This window comes from Nycticebus coucang, chromosome 23 (assembly GCF_027406575.1).
Source record: "Nycticebus coucang isolate mNycCou1 chromosome 23, mNycCou1.pri, whole genome shotgun sequence".
NCBI lineage: Eukaryota > Metazoa > Chordata > Mammalia > Primates > Lorisidae > Nycticebus > Nycticebus coucang.
The window spans coordinates 12,745,335-12,761,408 of record NC_069802.1 but is presented as its reverse complement, the minus strand read 5'-3'; the positions used below and the strand labels follow the sequence as shown (position 1 = coordinate 12,761,408).

At 43.0% G+C, this 16,074-nt stretch overlaps 2 protein-coding genes across 17 annotated transcripts in view; one reads left to right on the top strand and one right to left on the bottom strand.

Annotated features, from left to right (window-relative positions):
- The window catches only part of NSUN7 (NOP2/Sun RNA methyltransferase family member 7), a 49,381-nt gene extending 42,337 nt beyond the window's left edge, over positions 1-7,044 (top strand). For both annotated transcript variants that reach the window (XM_053577914.1, XM_053577913.1), the window contains one exon: positions 247-7,044. In XM_053577914.1, coding sequence (XP_053433889.1) covers positions 247-882 — 636 coding nt within the window. In that variant the 3' untranslated portion in view covers positions 883-7,044. The remainder of the gene's footprint in view (positions 1-246) is intronic.
- Positions 6,724-16,074, bottom strand: part of APBB2 (amyloid beta precursor protein binding family B member 2) — a 425,552-nt gene continuing 416,201 nt past the window's right edge. For all 15 annotated transcript variants that reach the window (XM_053577899.1, XM_053577898.1, XM_053577900.1 and 12 more), the window contains 3 exons: positions 14,798-14,913; positions 12,767-12,946; positions 6,724-7,420 (listed from right to left, as the gene is read on the bottom strand). In XM_053577899.1, coding sequence (XP_053433874.1) covers positions 7,253-7,420; positions 12,767-12,946; positions 14,798-14,913 — 464 coding nt within the window. In that variant the 3' untranslated portion in view covers positions 6,724-7,252. The remainder of the gene's footprint in view (positions 7,421-12,766; positions 12,947-14,797; positions 14,914-16,074) is intronic.

Genomic DNA, 16,074 nt, shown 5'->3' with positions numbered 1-16,074 from the left:
TCTTCCTTCACACGTGAGAAATAAACTATGAAATCCTTTTCTATCAGGTTCATAAATGGGGACGTTTAAGTAAAAATAAAAAAGTCATCTGCTGAGGTTTATGAGATATATTAGGGACTAAGGCCTAAAAAACATTTCTCGTAGTATAATAAAGACACTCTATTTCTACTGCAACATTGATAAATACTTGCAATATACACAATAATGGCAGAATCCCACATTTAGTAACTGCTTCTCTTGTTGTAGCGGGACCCATCTGAGGCAGTGTCTGTGAAAGATGTTTTGGCCCGAGCTGCAGCCAAGGGTCTACTGGAAGGGATTGAGTTGGGTAAATCATCCAAACGGGAGAAGAAGAAGAAAAAATCTAAAACATCATTGTTGAAAGCTTCCATTACTGAAGATAATGGCATCCAAATGAAAATTGCTGAGTTCCTGACTCGAGAAACTAAAGCCAGTGCTAGTGAGGGGGAGACATTAACAAAACCACCTCTTCCCCAGAAAAACACTGCTCAAGTGGGGGCTCCCGCACAGGTCAGAAAGCCCAGCAAGCCCTCCCCCAGTCCTTTAGTGCCTACATTTACAAAGAACACGCGTCCCCTTAGACTATACGAACGGCAGACAAACTTCATGAGACCTCGGCCAGAAGAGAAAATGGTTCCTCTGAAACCCATTGAGATTGTGCTGCCTCCAGTAATGATTCCACTTACAACTTCCGAGGGGATCAGATCACATATACCGACTCCACATTTTTACTGTCGTTGGGTTGGACCTAAGACTCCGGTGTCCAGCTGCTTTCCCACACCATCACTGTCCAGAAAAGGGGAAAAGCCTAAAGAAAACTTACCTTTCTCCCTACTCAGGCATCCGCGGCCATGGCTTTGACTGTCTTCCATTTTTTACTGGGGCCAAGAGCAATTGATTTTTTTTTTTTTTTCCTAAGTCTAGTATTTCTCAGAAGATTACATATTCCTCACAAGATACTTTTGGTTACTTAGTATCTTCTAAATGTGATTTTACTTTCAAAGAATTAAGACAAGGGAGAAGCAATAATGGAGGCAAGTAAACAAAGCACATTTCAGAGATTACAACCGCATAGTCGTCATCTGTTTTACAACGTCTAGTGCAGACTCAGTGTCAGCTGTTAGAACTTGTCTCATTCCTCTTAATTTTCCCTCTGGACTTAGGGCTGCAACAGTTTCTTCTGAAGGCCAACACTGCCTGCCTCGCCTCGTCACAGGCCTCCTTTCAAAGTTGTAAGGCAAGTTCCTTAGAGAGCAAGGATGTGGAAAGGGTGCGGGTTCTCTCCCACCAGCCAGAGCCTGCTCTTTGGTATCCAGGCAGTTGTGGTTTAAATTTTTCAATCACGATTGAGGTTGATTTTTTCCCTTAAATATCAAACTGTTCTTTGATCAGGACATGGCATAAGTTTTTGTAATGGGCCTGAGATTGTGTATGAACAGGAAGCATAGGAAGTTCCAAAGGGCCACCTGTAGCTCAGATGTCCATTTATAGAGTGAAAAGTGTTTCTCATTGGGAGAACGTCCAGGATTCTGAGTAGATTGAACACAATCGTATCTCCCTTCCTACCACTTATGCCAAACACCGCTGTAAAAAAGTGTGAGGAAATTTCCATCTAACTGCTAATAATTCTGAAGAAGAGGCAACCCTTTTGAACGTAAGTCATACCAATTGTTGAAGAAACTAAAAAAATTGATTCTATTCAAAGATCAGGTGATACAGCAAAATGTACAAGTCATTTCAAATGGCACACAGTAATCAAATTTTGGTCATTTCTAATGCACATTAATTATAATAAATGTTGATTCATCTTGATTATATTATCAATTGCCTGCCAAGAATTGGTATGATGATCATTTCTGGGTCTACTGATCTTTTTCATCATGGCAATAGAAACTGACATTAAATAAGATACAGCTATAAATCTTCCTGTTTAAAAAAAGTTCATAGACACATTCATAAAGTTTGAATTCAAAGTATTATTTTCAGGATTCACTTGTGTAGAAGTGTTAGGTAAATTCCTAAATGCTCGGTTCAGGTGGCATGATTTTAGTAGAATAGTATCCTCTTCAAGATGACTATTTAGGTCTATTTCAGCTCTATTTTATTTTTCATTTTCTTATTTGAGGTAAGGATAAAAAAAGAATGGTGAATTTCATTTTAGTAGTAATCATTTTTCTTTTAGCTTAAGATTTACATTTATCAATAAAATGTCAGTGAACCAAGCTTTATATTTTAATCCTCCCCCAAATCTTTATTACTCATAAAAAATACAGAAATGTTTTAAATGCTCAGTTTTACTAATTTCAAAAATCAAAAATTATATATCTTTTTGCTCCGAAATAGTATGTGGTTTGTTCTCTTATTGCCACCGACATCTCTGTCTGGCGTAGATGGGCGCCCCTGGTCTCTAGGAGGGCAGTGCAGTTCAGCTTTATGTAACATCGGTCAGCAAAGACCTGGTGTTTTAGCCTAGAATTTTTACCCTTTCCTGACCCTCTTCCTCCACCGCAGGCTAAAAAGTATTTCACTGTTGTAAAGTAGGCCTGAGATTTTTATTCTCCTGTGTATTTTCTGTGATAAGTTAACTCTCATGGTTATGAAATTAAGTTTAGGATATTTTTCTGATCTTTCTAGCAGCATGTGATTGATATCACCCATTAAAGCCACTTATTTTCAGTTATCACCTAACAAGCATTTGAGCACCAAATTATTTTTCTCTTTGGAAGTGTATGGAGATTCTGAATTAAAACAAATCTTTTAAGGACAGGATCAATTATTTAAATACTTTGGTAGGAAAAAAAGGGGGGAAATACTTTAGATAAAAGCAGTTTGCACAAATTCTAGTGAAGGAGAATATTGATTATACTGATTTTTTTGTTTGGCGTTTTATGTTCAACGTTTTAAAGTACTGCAAAAATATAAGGAAATTACTGGCATTTAGATACTCCAATAGCAGATCCATATTTTTATATGAAATCACCACTTTATAATGCCTGAAACCAGAATGACATTTCATCCTTTCTGAGTTACTGCCTTTAATAGGGTAGGGGATAAACCTGGGGGGACACAAGATGAACAGAAAGTGGGGGCTTACCTTTCACATGCTTACTGGTCAAAACCGCATTCAACTGATTTTCCTAGTTATCTTTCATTCTGCATTTAGACCCTGTACATCTCTATTCTTTTGAAGTCAGTTTCCCAAAGGAAGTGAGAGATAGACTTTGTGCGGAACTTTTTAGAAAGACTGCTTACCAAAGACTGCAGTGGTAAGACTACGTAGCCTTCTGTGTCCAGAATGCCATCTGTCCTCCTCCATCACCAAATATGGACAGGGAATTACTCAAAACTGAAACTTCCTAGTTCTTACCAAGTGGAAATAATTAAAGCAGAATCCTCCGTTACTAAAATGATTTCTAAAAAGTCTGGGGTGAAAATCATGTAAAACTGACCAGCAAAAACACACTAAATTTATGTTTCTGTTCCTCATATATATGACTAAAATGCCAGAAAAATGAGCCAAACATTTTATGCAGCTAAATTTATTCACACAAATTACATTGAGATGTGTAAAAGTGGTCAACAGCAAAAGGGGCAAAAAGGAAAACAGTTCTTCCAGGATACGTAAGCCACTCTGGAGGCCAGGGAATGCTCGACCTTTGCCCTGAAGCTCAAGTAAGTTAAACTTCTTTTGACTGGCTGCGTACCCACGTTAGGTGTGCATTAGCCTAAGCCTGGCCAACTAGAGAGCTAATGGTCTTGTTAAATTGTGCTATTATCAGTGAGGGAAACGGTTTTCATCAGTGACCTCTTGAACACTTGTGTTGCAATGCCTGTGAAATGAGTGTGCCATACGAGGATGAGGACGGACATTTGTGGCTTCTGGGAAATGGCCTTGTGTGATCTTGCAAATGTCTATCTGAAAATCATAAAGTGGATTTTAAAAAAGTAGCAGTGCCACAGTTTATCACCAAAAACTTATTTTAATGGAAATGGTCTAATGTCCCTGCATGCAGTAAGACAAACAAAAAACAATGGTCCTAGTTTGCTATGAGTGACCTTAAATCCAGGTGGAAGCAAAGGCCACGAGAACACGGATGCGTCTTGGAGACGAGCGCACACGTGTGGTGACACGGGTATAAAAACGAAGCACCGAGCAGTGCTTCAGACAGCAAAGTTGTAGCCAGAGGCATGTTGGCTATTCCCCTTGAAGCTGCCAAGGAGCAGGCGTATGAGGTGGCAGGGCTGTGTCTCTCTAGCTGCTTTTAAAAAATAAAAGGACCTTTAAGCAGTATGCCCTTTCTTCTACATATTCCAATAGAAATGTGACTACAAATCATTACAAAACCACCTTAGGCAATGTGTATAGTTCACTGAGATTACTTAGGCCTGGATACACTGTGAGATAATATCCAGTAAAGATAATACATTAACACAATAATGCAGTATATTTCAGTAAAAATAGAATAAATAAAATAAAAATATTTTAAGCTGTATTTAAAAGGTTAATTAAAAACATGGTAAGACATACAAGGCCTCGTGAACATGGCTGCCTGTTTACCGAATCGCACATGTAGAGAATGCATAGATAGGGTAACTGGAGTGCTGCCGAGACAGCAGGCAGAACACTGGCGTCCTTTCAGACACACACGCACTCTCATACACACTTTTTGGCCATGGAAGAAAGTGTCTGAACATACTGTTTAACAGAATTAATTTTACAAAATTAATTTGCATTAGTATGCAAAGCCATTTTCAAAACAAAGTATTTGCAGTAAAGTTTTCCATATGTAAAGGCTATCATTCATCTTAATGCATCCTATAATTGCATATATAAATCAGTTTGCTACTTAAAGCTAGCTCAGTATTCTCAATCCTGAAAACAAACAAACGTATGCCTTAAAAAATGAACAGGGAGTTGTGGTAGAGATTTCCAAGGTAAAAGTGGACTACTTGTTTAGAATTTCGAAGTTTATCACGCTAAAACGCTTAACTGTGGAGCTCAAGATGAATGATCATTGGAACTGAATTCTCAACAGCTTTTCAGAGGGTATAGTAAGGAATTTCATAATGCCACAACTTCTCATGATGCCCTCAGTTACTTTAGATAGAACAGTATATAAACTGGTGAGAAGTATAATGCATTTCTAGAATGATACCGTTTTTGTCATAACATTAGGGTGCAGCAAACGATTTCAGCCCTCTTTCTCCCCATCCCGTGAATTCTGAGGGGGAACTGCAGGCTGTCTGCTCTTTCCATCATGCTGTAAGGTGGCTAAACACCATGAGTTTGGAATATCTCTACAAGGAATGTCATCACTGGAAACCCCCACGGACCGAACAGGCTGTGTACTGAATGTGGAATCCTGTCCTGGATAACACCTTTGAGGTGCACTGCAGTAAAGCAGTCCTGGACAGGGGAGAGGCGATAATTCAAACCCGGTGTAAGTGATCTGGGCGTATTTCCCCCAGTGGAAATTCTAAGGTGGTCTGACAGGATTTCCCTACCTGCTCTCCTTGTATACATCTAGAGTCATTTTGGCAAGGTTTTTCCTGACTGCTGTGGAGACAACATCAACAGTCAGGGCGGGGCTGGGAGGCTGGGAGGCTGGGGCCCTAGTCCTGTTCCCCAGTGAACTTTGGGGAGATCTCAGCCAGCTGAGTTAGCCTCTGGGCACTTCCTGTTTTTATTTCTCAAGTGTGTTTGTACCTTTTCTACCTTATAAGGCTCAACTGTGGTACAAATGTGGAAACCATTCCGACAAGTACATAGCAGTGCATAAACATACAGTGGTACTTTCATAACTGGATGTTAATTTTGACACTAAAAAGTAAACAAAATATTGAGACTAATCTCCTTAAGCAACTTCCTTTTAAAACAACAATGTTGACAAGAGTCTAAATTTGTCTTCATAGCTAAGTTTCTTATCTATATAACAAGAAGCAGGAAAATGCTGCTTTGGGGAAACTTGTTCAGTAGTCCATTATTCTTATTCGATTTTGCGATGATATGAGATTTTTAAGTCTTTAAAGTAAAATGGAAAAAAGGTAACAATTTTAAAATATATCTAGTTGAGTCCAATGAATTATAATATGAAATACATAAATCCAGGAAAGGTTCAAATTAATGTAGTTTGTTGCCATGGACAATACGTGATGGACAGACAGCTTTCTGGGCAAAAAGCATTGGTATAAGATTGAGCTAGATGCAAATTCTAGCAGAATATTTTCCTCTAGCGTGTGAACTAATAAAAATAACGTGGTGGTGAGGGTCCAAAAGAACTGTGTATGACAGAAATATAAATGACATTTCCTCAACTTCAAATTGCATATTGGCTAATTATCCAACTAAGGATGAAAGATTGATGAGTAATATTCCGCTGAATGTTTATGGAGAAAATGGCCATAGTGAACTGTAATTCTCTAGCTGCACTGTACAGTATAAGGCAGAAGTTTGAAATAAGTCCTACCCAAACACATTATGATTTAGCTAATCTCTTCTTTAAAGTAATCAGTTTGAAAACCATTTGAAAAGGCTATTTTTGTTCAATTTTAAACCCTGAAATTTAGTTTTTCATCAATTTTCAAGTTTCACTTTTTTCTAATATCCCACAAACAGCTGTAGACATGAAATGGTGTCCATGTGTCAAGAGAGCTTGTCAAGGAAAGCTACCAGTTGGTCTCCAGACTGATGCCAACAGCCCATTTTGTCAAACAACGTGTTCAATTTTATGAAAAACTAAAACAAAAACTCGCCATCCTATTTTTATAGCAGTTCAGTGGTATCTGCTAGGAAGTGTCTATTCCAATGTTGAAAACAGGGCAAAGTGCTGTAGAACTTAAAAGTTGCTTGTGAAAGATCCCCAGTCAAGAAGCCAGTGAAACTAACTCAGGCATCGTTCACGCCAAGACACAGCGTTAGTTCACTAGGAGGGGTGTGGCCACATCCTTCCCTGTGTGTGTGAAGTAATGTTCACAATATTTACAATAAGAAAAAGACCTTCCACTGCTCATGATGTAACTTACTGACAGCAAAAAAAATTATTCATGCTTCTTTTCATATCACGTGATGGTGGCAAGACGAGAGGACATGCTTGTCTAACACTGTTTGGTTAAGGATAAATTCTCTGAAGACAAAGCATCAGCAACTGAATGGAAGGTCAGATGTCAGTCCATCTTCTTGAGCGTAGCTATTCAATCTTCAGGGCAGTATTAGAGTCTTTACCATATGCACCTACGGCGTTTCTGTGACAGGGCGTTTCTGTTTCAAAGTGTCAATAAGGGACAGGACCCCTCGCTTTACATTGGTAGTGACTCTTCTGGTCACTGAGTCTGCTGGCGGTGGAGGCGGTCGGGCTTTCTGTGAAGGTGGCCTGGCTACCAAGCACTTCTGATACCGTAACTGAAATAAAACAAAAAGTGTTTTAAAGTAATTGATAATGTATTATTTCCTCTTCCTCCATATGAGGAATGAAGTCATATTAATTCCCTAAAGTGAACAACCTAGCTCCTCCACATAAATCCAGGAGTTTATATTTTTCTTAATGTATTTTAAATTTTAAATGCTCCTAAGAGAGTATTAGACTTAACAAAGGTGTTCTGGCTCCCGCCCATTTCACCCTCTGCCTGTTTTCCATATGGATAGGCTGCAATTAATACACTGCATACATGAGTCAATGAGCTGATGAAACCAAAGTAAGCTGGTAGAGAGTGTAAGATTTTCTTTCTTTCTTTTTTTTTGAGACAGAGCCTCAAGCTGTCGCCCTGGGTAGGTAGAGTGCTATGGCATCACAGCTCACAGCAACCTCAAACTTCTGGGCTCAAGCGAGTCTTCTGCCTCCGCCTCCCAAGTAGCTGGGACTACAGGATTCCGCCACAACACCCAGCTATTTTTTGGTTACAGCCGTCATTGTTGTTTGGTGGGCCCAGGCTGGATTCAAACCCACCAGTTCAGGTGTATGTGGCTGGTGCCTTAGCCATTTGAGCCACAGGTGCCGAGCCGAGAGAGTGTAAGATTTTCATCAGAGATGGACATGTGGGTACGTGCACATGGCTCCCTGAGATGGCATGGAAGAGAGGGCACGGTGTGAGTCTAAGCTCTATCACTGTGAACCCCAGGCAAGCTATTAAACCTCAGAGCCTCAGTTTTAACTATAAAATGGCTGAAGAGTGGCAACACCCTTTACAGAGAGTGTTATGATTAAATAAGGAATATGTGTAGGGTGCCTAAAATAGACTTGACACCACAGAGGACACCATAAATGTTTGTTCCTATTTCCTAGATTTCACGATACGTTTTTTAAATAAAAGTCTAAATCCTAATGGATTTATTTTCATTAGCATTGCTACTATAGACAATCTCTGTCCTTCAGAAATAAAACAACATAGGCTACTTGGTTTTGTATCAATGAGGACATAAGTAGTTCTTCAAAATTAGGTAAAAAGTATTTTATAAAAAAAATTTCTTTTTCTTTTTTTTTTGAGAGAGAGTCTCACTATATGGCCCTAAGTAGAGTGCTCTGGCATCACAGCTCACAGCAACCTCAAACTCTTGGGCTTAAGCGATTCTCTTGCCTCAGCCTCCCAAGTAGCTAAGACTACAAGTGCCCGCCACAATGCCTGGCTATTTTTTGGTTGCAGTTGTCATTGTTACTTAGCTGGCCCAGGCTGGGTTTAAACCCGCCAGCTTGGGTGTATGTGGCTAGCGCTGTAACCGCATATATATGTGAGATATATATATATATATATATATATATGTATGTATGTATGTAATGCCATGGCTGATTTAAAAAAAAAGTCAAATATCAATAATAGGTCCCTTAGTCCCATTATGGAACAGGCTGATGTCTTCCCTAGCAACATCAAATATCCACAGCAAGCTGTCTTGGGGAAGGAGGGACGTCAAATATCCACAGCAAGCTGTCTTGGGGAAGGATATGTCATTTCTATCATACTCCATAGGCTGTAAAACTAGCCCTTTTCAACTCAGTCATATGAAAAATGATGACTTACTCCATGTTTCCTATGTGAAAGGCATCTTGCTAAGTCCACACACATCTCAAAAACGTGTTTAGACTGGACGCGATGGCTCATGCCTGTAATCCTATCACTCTGGGAGGCCAAGACAGGTGGAACTGCCCGGCCTCACAGGTTCGAGACCAGCCTGAGCCAAAGTGAGACCTCTGTCTCTACAAAATAGCTGGATGTTATGGTGGGCACCTGTAGTCCAGCTACTCGGGGAGCTGAGGCAAGAGGATTCCTAGAACCAAAGAGTTTGAGGTTGCTGTGAGCTATGATGCCACAGCATTCTACTGAGGACAGCAAAGTGAGACCCTGTCTCAAAAAACAAAACTAGCCCGGGCCAAAAAAACCACCAAAAAAAAAAAAAAAACCACCAACCAAACAACAACAACAAGAAGCATGGGTTTATACATGGGCAAATATGGCAACCTGGGATGCTAGGACTTGGAACTTCAAACAGCTGTGATATATATCCAGTGTGAATCCAAACTGTACCTAAGGAATTTCATCCTTTCTATCCTATTCTAAATCTCACCAAATGGCTTCAGTTGGGCTTATGCCACAGGTATAGGTACATCTTAGCTATAAAATATGCCCAAATGTTATATGGATTCAAAAGAATGTGTTCATGCCACAGATATTCCAGATGGAGAATCTTGCAGATGCGCATCAAGAAGAAAGCCAGCGAGTTAGAAAAGCTGGGTTCCAAAAGGGTGGGAGGATTGATTTTGTCAACATGCCTTATACTGGATTGAGCTGGTTCAACTGGCTACAATGCCAACTAATATAGTTAAAGTGGGAAGCAAATGAAAGTTTTTTCCAAGATGGAAAATGAGTCTGAGAATCAGAAAACAAACTGTAGCCAAGTGATAAAGCTAATTATTTGTCATCATCATTTAAAATGTATAATTAAGGCCGAAAGCCATTCATTTTATGACTAATACCATCTGGTCTGATCCATTTCAATTTCATCAAATACCTAAATGGTCGCCATCCATTTTTGCTTCACTGAAATCTCGTTTTCTATTTTCTTCACGTAGCCCCTTCTTCCCATCTTGACTCCTGCACCTCACTAGTGGGCTCACCCTCTGTCCGGCCCTGCTCAGACCTGTCTGAATTAGCAGCCCAGCCCACAGTACTTGAGGGGGAGCCAAAACCTCAGACAGAGTTCCTTCTCCCTCCCTCCTGTTCCCTTTCAAAGGAAAAAGGTCAGCGGGCTCTTCCTGTTCCTCACTTTTGCCATTATCCTCCCACCACTGCCTTCCAGCTTCCCTTCCCTGAGCTCCCCCATTCCTAGTTCTTAGCCCCTGTGGCCTGACTCTAGTAGACAGTCCCCCAACCTCCACCCCAGGGGGCAGAGCTGCTCCTCCTCTGAGCTCTCCACCTGCTACCATGTCCTGGGAGACCCTGCCACAGCTGTGCAGGCGATCCCTACTGCAACCCAGCTGCATCGGTTCCTTTCCCTCAGCCTAACAAAATGTGCATGTCAGGAAAAGAAAAAGGCTGGGCAAGGTGGCTCACGCTGTAATCCCAGCACTCCAGGAGCCGAGGCAGGGGGACTGCTTGAGCTCACAGGTTTGAGACAAGCCTGAGCCAGAGCAAAACCCCGTCTCTACTAAAAATAGAAAAACTGAGGCCACAGGATAGCTTGAGCCCAAGAGTTGGAGGTTGCTGTGAGGTATGATGCCACAGCACTCTACCCAGGGTGACAGCTTGAGATTCTGTCTCAAAAAAAAAAATCAAAATAAAGGTAGCTTGGTGTGGTGGTATGAAGATCACAGATCACTCGAGCCAAGAGTTAGAGTCCAGACTGGGCAACACAGCAATACCCTACCTCTTAAAAAAAGAAAGAAAGAAAAAAGAAAAGGGTGCAGGCTTCCTTGGACCTGATTGGACACGCCCCCTGCCACCCATCACTGCGACGTAGTCTGAGGATTGAGAGTTACATACTTTTAGGGCCTCCAGTTCCTCTTCCTCCCAGTCACTTCTCAGTCCCCACAGTCTCATACTTTGATTTACAGCACTTTCTACACTGTAACAGAATTTTGGTTTATGTGTCTCCCCCACTATACCTGAGTCTCCATCATGCCAAGGCCCACAGTTCAGTCATCTTGAACTAACTCCAGCCCAGCCCACAGTGCTGGACTGTAGTGAAACTCGGGGGCTTCAGACGCAGCACCCCTTGCCCAGCCAGGCAGCCCTCATCGCCTCAGTCCCCATGGGGCTGCCTGTCCCCCACTGCGCCCTCCTGGCTCAGACCCTCCCCTTCTCTCTTGCCAGGACTAGTTACCTGGCCTGACTGATCTCTCCACTTGGCCTTATTCCCTAACCTACCCTCCACTCTGCTGTTTTTAATTTTTACTAGAGTGCAATTTGAAACCTAAATATGATCGATTTACTGTCCTGCTTGACAGTCTTGTCTGAAGAGAATCAAACCTCGGCATGACACCCCAGACCCTTCCTGATCCCTCACCTCCTTCCACCTGATTCGAGACCCGCCTGAGGCTGCTAAACACACCACACACTCAGGCTCTTTTGCCTACACTCACACAGTCCCTCATTTTTTTTTTTGGCCAGGGCTGGGTTTGAACCCGCCACCTCCGGCATATGGGGTAGGTGACCTACTCCTTTGAGCCACAGGCACCTCCCTAGTCCCTCGTTTTTATGAGAACTTCTTCAGAGTCTGGCAAAACTGGTGCTCACAGGACACCTGCTGAAGGAATAACAAGGTATTCTTGTTTGTTTCTTTTTTTTTTTTAATTTATTTTTTTAAGGAATTTTTTTTTTTTTTTGTAGAGACAGAGTCTCACTGTACTGCCCTCGGGTAGAGTGCCGTGGCGCGATTCTCTTGCCTCAGCCTCCCGAGCTTTCAAATCACATACTCAACAAAAAATGTCCTGGCTGTGTGCCAGGGAGCCTTGGGGTTGAACTCAGGCTGCCCTGCGGCCCATCCTCTAGTGTCTCTGTGTTCTCAAAAATAGAACCACCACTTCACAGAGGTGTTGTAAGAACTGAGTTAATAAAGTAAAATATATGCATTTAAACCAATTATTTGAAATAAAAATGCTTCAACATGAATTTCTTCTCATTTTTTAAGACTAACTTGAATCCAAACAGTACCAAGTCATGGGTGATCACCATCTCCTATTCACATACTGAGATTAGTGTGGAATCAAGGATTGATAATCCTCACAGTCATGGTTTGGAAGGGCATTCTTTTCACTGTTTAGTTAGAGTCTCTCTTGATCCAGCCTTGGCTCCACTGTTAGGAGTCCTGGCCTTCTGATGGTTGGCCACAGGGATGAGAGCATTGTAACATAAAGCATTACTTTACAGATTACATTGTTTCATTTAAATGAGCAATTCTGCTCTAATTTCTGGCATTTTTTTTTTTCGGTGGAGACAGAGTCTCACTTTACTGCCCTGGGTAGAGTGCCATGACGTCACAGGACTCACAGCAACCTCCAGCTCCTGGGCTTCTGCGATTCTCCTGCCTCAGCCTCCCGAGTAGCTGGGACCACAGGCGCCCGCCACAATGCCCGGCCATTTTTTTGGTTGCAGTTTGGCCGGGGCTGGGTTTGAACCTGCCACCCTCAGCATATGGGGCCGGGCCCTACTCACTGAGCAGCAGGCGCCGCCCTGTCATATATACTTATGTTGTGCCAAATAGGCGCCGCTGGCATATTAAAGAAGAGGGGAGACGACCCACTGTAGCAGGATTACTTACCATGCAGGCGGCCTGGACTGCCTCAGACACGTTACCAGCATTGGGCTCACACCAGAAAACATGGCACTCAAAGCGCTGGTTCCCAGTGTCCATGATGAAGGCAAACGTGTGGGCGTCCCTCCCGACACCCATGAAGGACAGGAATCGCACTCGGCACTCCACCAAGACCTCCTCTTCATTCTGCAAGAGACGCTGGTCAGCACCCTGCTCTCTGCGAAACTGGGGACAGTCACGCGCATTTTCAGATCTTAAACAAATGAACCAAGCTCCGCGTAGCATAGATAGGAACTGGTATTAAAAACATACAGCCAGGCTGACATCAGAAAGGACTTGTGCTTTTTCAGAAAGGCTGTCACTGCCAGGTGTCTCATGCCGGCAGGTCATTCTTGAACCGCGCTGCTGTTGCGGGACATAATGTGTGTTCTGTGGTCTCTCTCTCATACCAGGAGCCTGAGAGCTCGTAGTGGGCCGGAATTAATGTCATATATATATATTTCTTTTTTTGTTTGTTTTGTAGAGACAGAGTCTCACTTTGTCGCTCTCAGTAGAGTGCTGTAGCATCACAGCTCACAGCAACCTCCAGCTCTTGGGCTTAGGTGATTCTCCTGCCTCAGCCTCCCGAGTAGCTAGGACTAAAGATGCCTGCCACTACGCCCGGCTATTTTTTGGTTGCAGTTTGGCCAGGGCTGAGTTTGAACCTGCCACCCTCAGTATTTGGGGCTGGCGCCCTACTCACTGAGCCACAGGCGCCGCCCTGTCATATATACTCTTTATGTTGTGCCAAATAGGCGCGTCTGCCCAGGCGAGCCCCTGGAGCTTCAGGAGAAAAGGATTCACAGTCCCTCCTTTCACCCAGTTCTTACTGAAGTTAAACAGCACATTGAATTACATTTCTATCTAAAACCATGTAAAACATAAAGTTGCCAAATCAACAAAAAGTTGTAAAGTCATTTCTTTTTCTTTTTCACAAGCTGGTGTCCATATGGCATCCAGCAAAGAATGCTCAGAATCAGTACTATAGTTATGAACGCTGCATCCTTCCCGACAACTGCAGGCAATTTCTGGATGAGTAAACACACCCAGAACACCGACTTTAGGGCCATTAACATTTTGCCGTATTAAATAATCGCATGCCAGGGGAGGTGTTTAAGAAGCAAGCTACACTAGACTGAGCGGTCAGGGCATTTTCTTGGGAGAAAGAAGGCTTAAGTTAAGAACTGGGGAAGGGCTGGTGTGCAGAGGGTGTGGCCCTGGCAGAGACACGGAGGCAGGAAAGCGTGTGCGGTGGCTGAACAGAAGGAATTCCAGGGTGGGAGGCGGGCAGGCTGTGAGCACCCAACTCCTCACAGGTGGATGCGCCAGCCGTGAACGTGACCTGCTGCTGGACAGAGGCAGGAGCAGGCCGGGCACTTCCCGGAGGCAGAAGGGAGAGCTGTGAGGAGTCTGGAGACACGGCCTGGATGCAAATGCTGGACCTGCTACCTCCAACTGTTTGATGTTGGGCAAGTTACCTAACCTCTCAGAAGTTGTAGTTTCTGCAACTACAAAACTGGGATAATCAGGGTTGAGGCTAATGCTGGCTTTCCTCGCGATGACCAACGGCCCCTTCTACCAACAGGACAAAGCATAGGAGTTCTCTTTAACACTTCCACGCCTCACCCAGACCACACAGCTCAGCAACACTGATGCCCTTAGAGTGACTGGCCAGAAAACCAACTCCCGTTAGGGAACCAAAGTCACACAATCACCTCCAGCAAATGATTGCCCTCTTGGGGGGAGAAGAGGGAGGCAGAATCACTCAGGAGCACCAGAACAGAAGTTTCTACATCCACAGGAAAGCAGAGCCATGCCCAGATTCAGACTCACAGGGTAATTTTTTTTTTTTTTTTAAATGTAAGCCATTTTAGTCACAAGGAAGGACAATTTCCAAGAGGTCAAGCTTGGCCACGTTTCTCAGTCTCACAGCAGACTGTTGTGCGCAAAGGTCCCTGTGACCCAGACCGGCCAAGGTCATCCACTGCTCCTCCTCACCTTTTCACTGATGACGGTCACAGTAGCATCGGCCACGTTCATGTTCACTGACGGCCAGTCCTCCTTGTTGGATGATGTCATAAGACTTTCTATGGCACTGTTCAGGGTCTCCATTCCTGCAGATGGACAGGGGAACTGAAAACATCCTGAAGACATTTATCACTCTGAAATGTAGGCCCAAATCACCCAGAGACTGTCATACCCAGATCCATCTTTTTTGTAGCCTCAGATGAAACTTCATTCTCATATTTGCTCAGAAGAAAAGAAATGGCAGTTTTTTCAACCGACAAAAGGTGGGTCACTAAACACTCTATCAGGTCACTGACCTGGTGTGGACCACTGTGCTCCCACCTGTCTCTCCCACCTGCCTCACCCCAAACCCCCTTTCTACAGGTGGTGTGTGCTACTTAGTGTAGCCCCTTTGCTGGGTGATCCCACTGTGGTTTTTTATGGGGGTACAGGGTGAAACAACAACTCTGAAGAGCTTTCATTCATATACAATTCACACATATGAAGTGAACGTTTTTATCACAGAAGACACCCAGAGACCCTGTACCTCGGAGGAGTTGCCTTCCATTTTCCCTGAGCCTGACAGGCAGCTGCTTACTCACTTTCTGTCTCTAGAGATTTGCCTATTCTGGACATTTCCTATAGATGGAATCATTCGTGTACAGTCACGAGGGAATAACTTCTTTCCCTGGGCAGGACGATTTCAAGGCTCACCCAGGCCACAGCACCTGCAGCACTGTACTCCTTTTTATTGCCAAATAAAATCCCGTCATATGGAAGTATCACATTTGATTTATCCAACTGATGGACATTTGGGGTGTTTCTACTCTTCGACTACTGTGACCTATGCTGCCGTGGACACTGGTGTGTGAGGTTTTGTGTGTGCAGATGCCTAAAAGTGGAATTGCTGGATCAAAGGTAACTGCGTTTCCCCTTCTGAGGAACTGCCAGGTGTTTTTCTTTTTTTTTTTTTTTGACATGTATTAGACATTTAATATTTCAAAATGATTGATAATTCTTTGGGGTGTTAAGTTTTGTGACTGTTTTAAAGAGCCCTTATCTTGGCGAGATACATTCTGCAATATTTACAGAATAATCTAATGCCTGAGATCAGCTTCAAAATAAACAGAATGGGGCATGACAAGTTGCAGGTAGTTAGTAGAGCTGCGTGCGTTCTGGGTAGACGGGTTTCGTCGTACTACTCTGCAGTCTGTTGTGCATATTCAGAATTCTTCCTAACTGAAAAAAGCGTAAAAAGGAACTTGGCA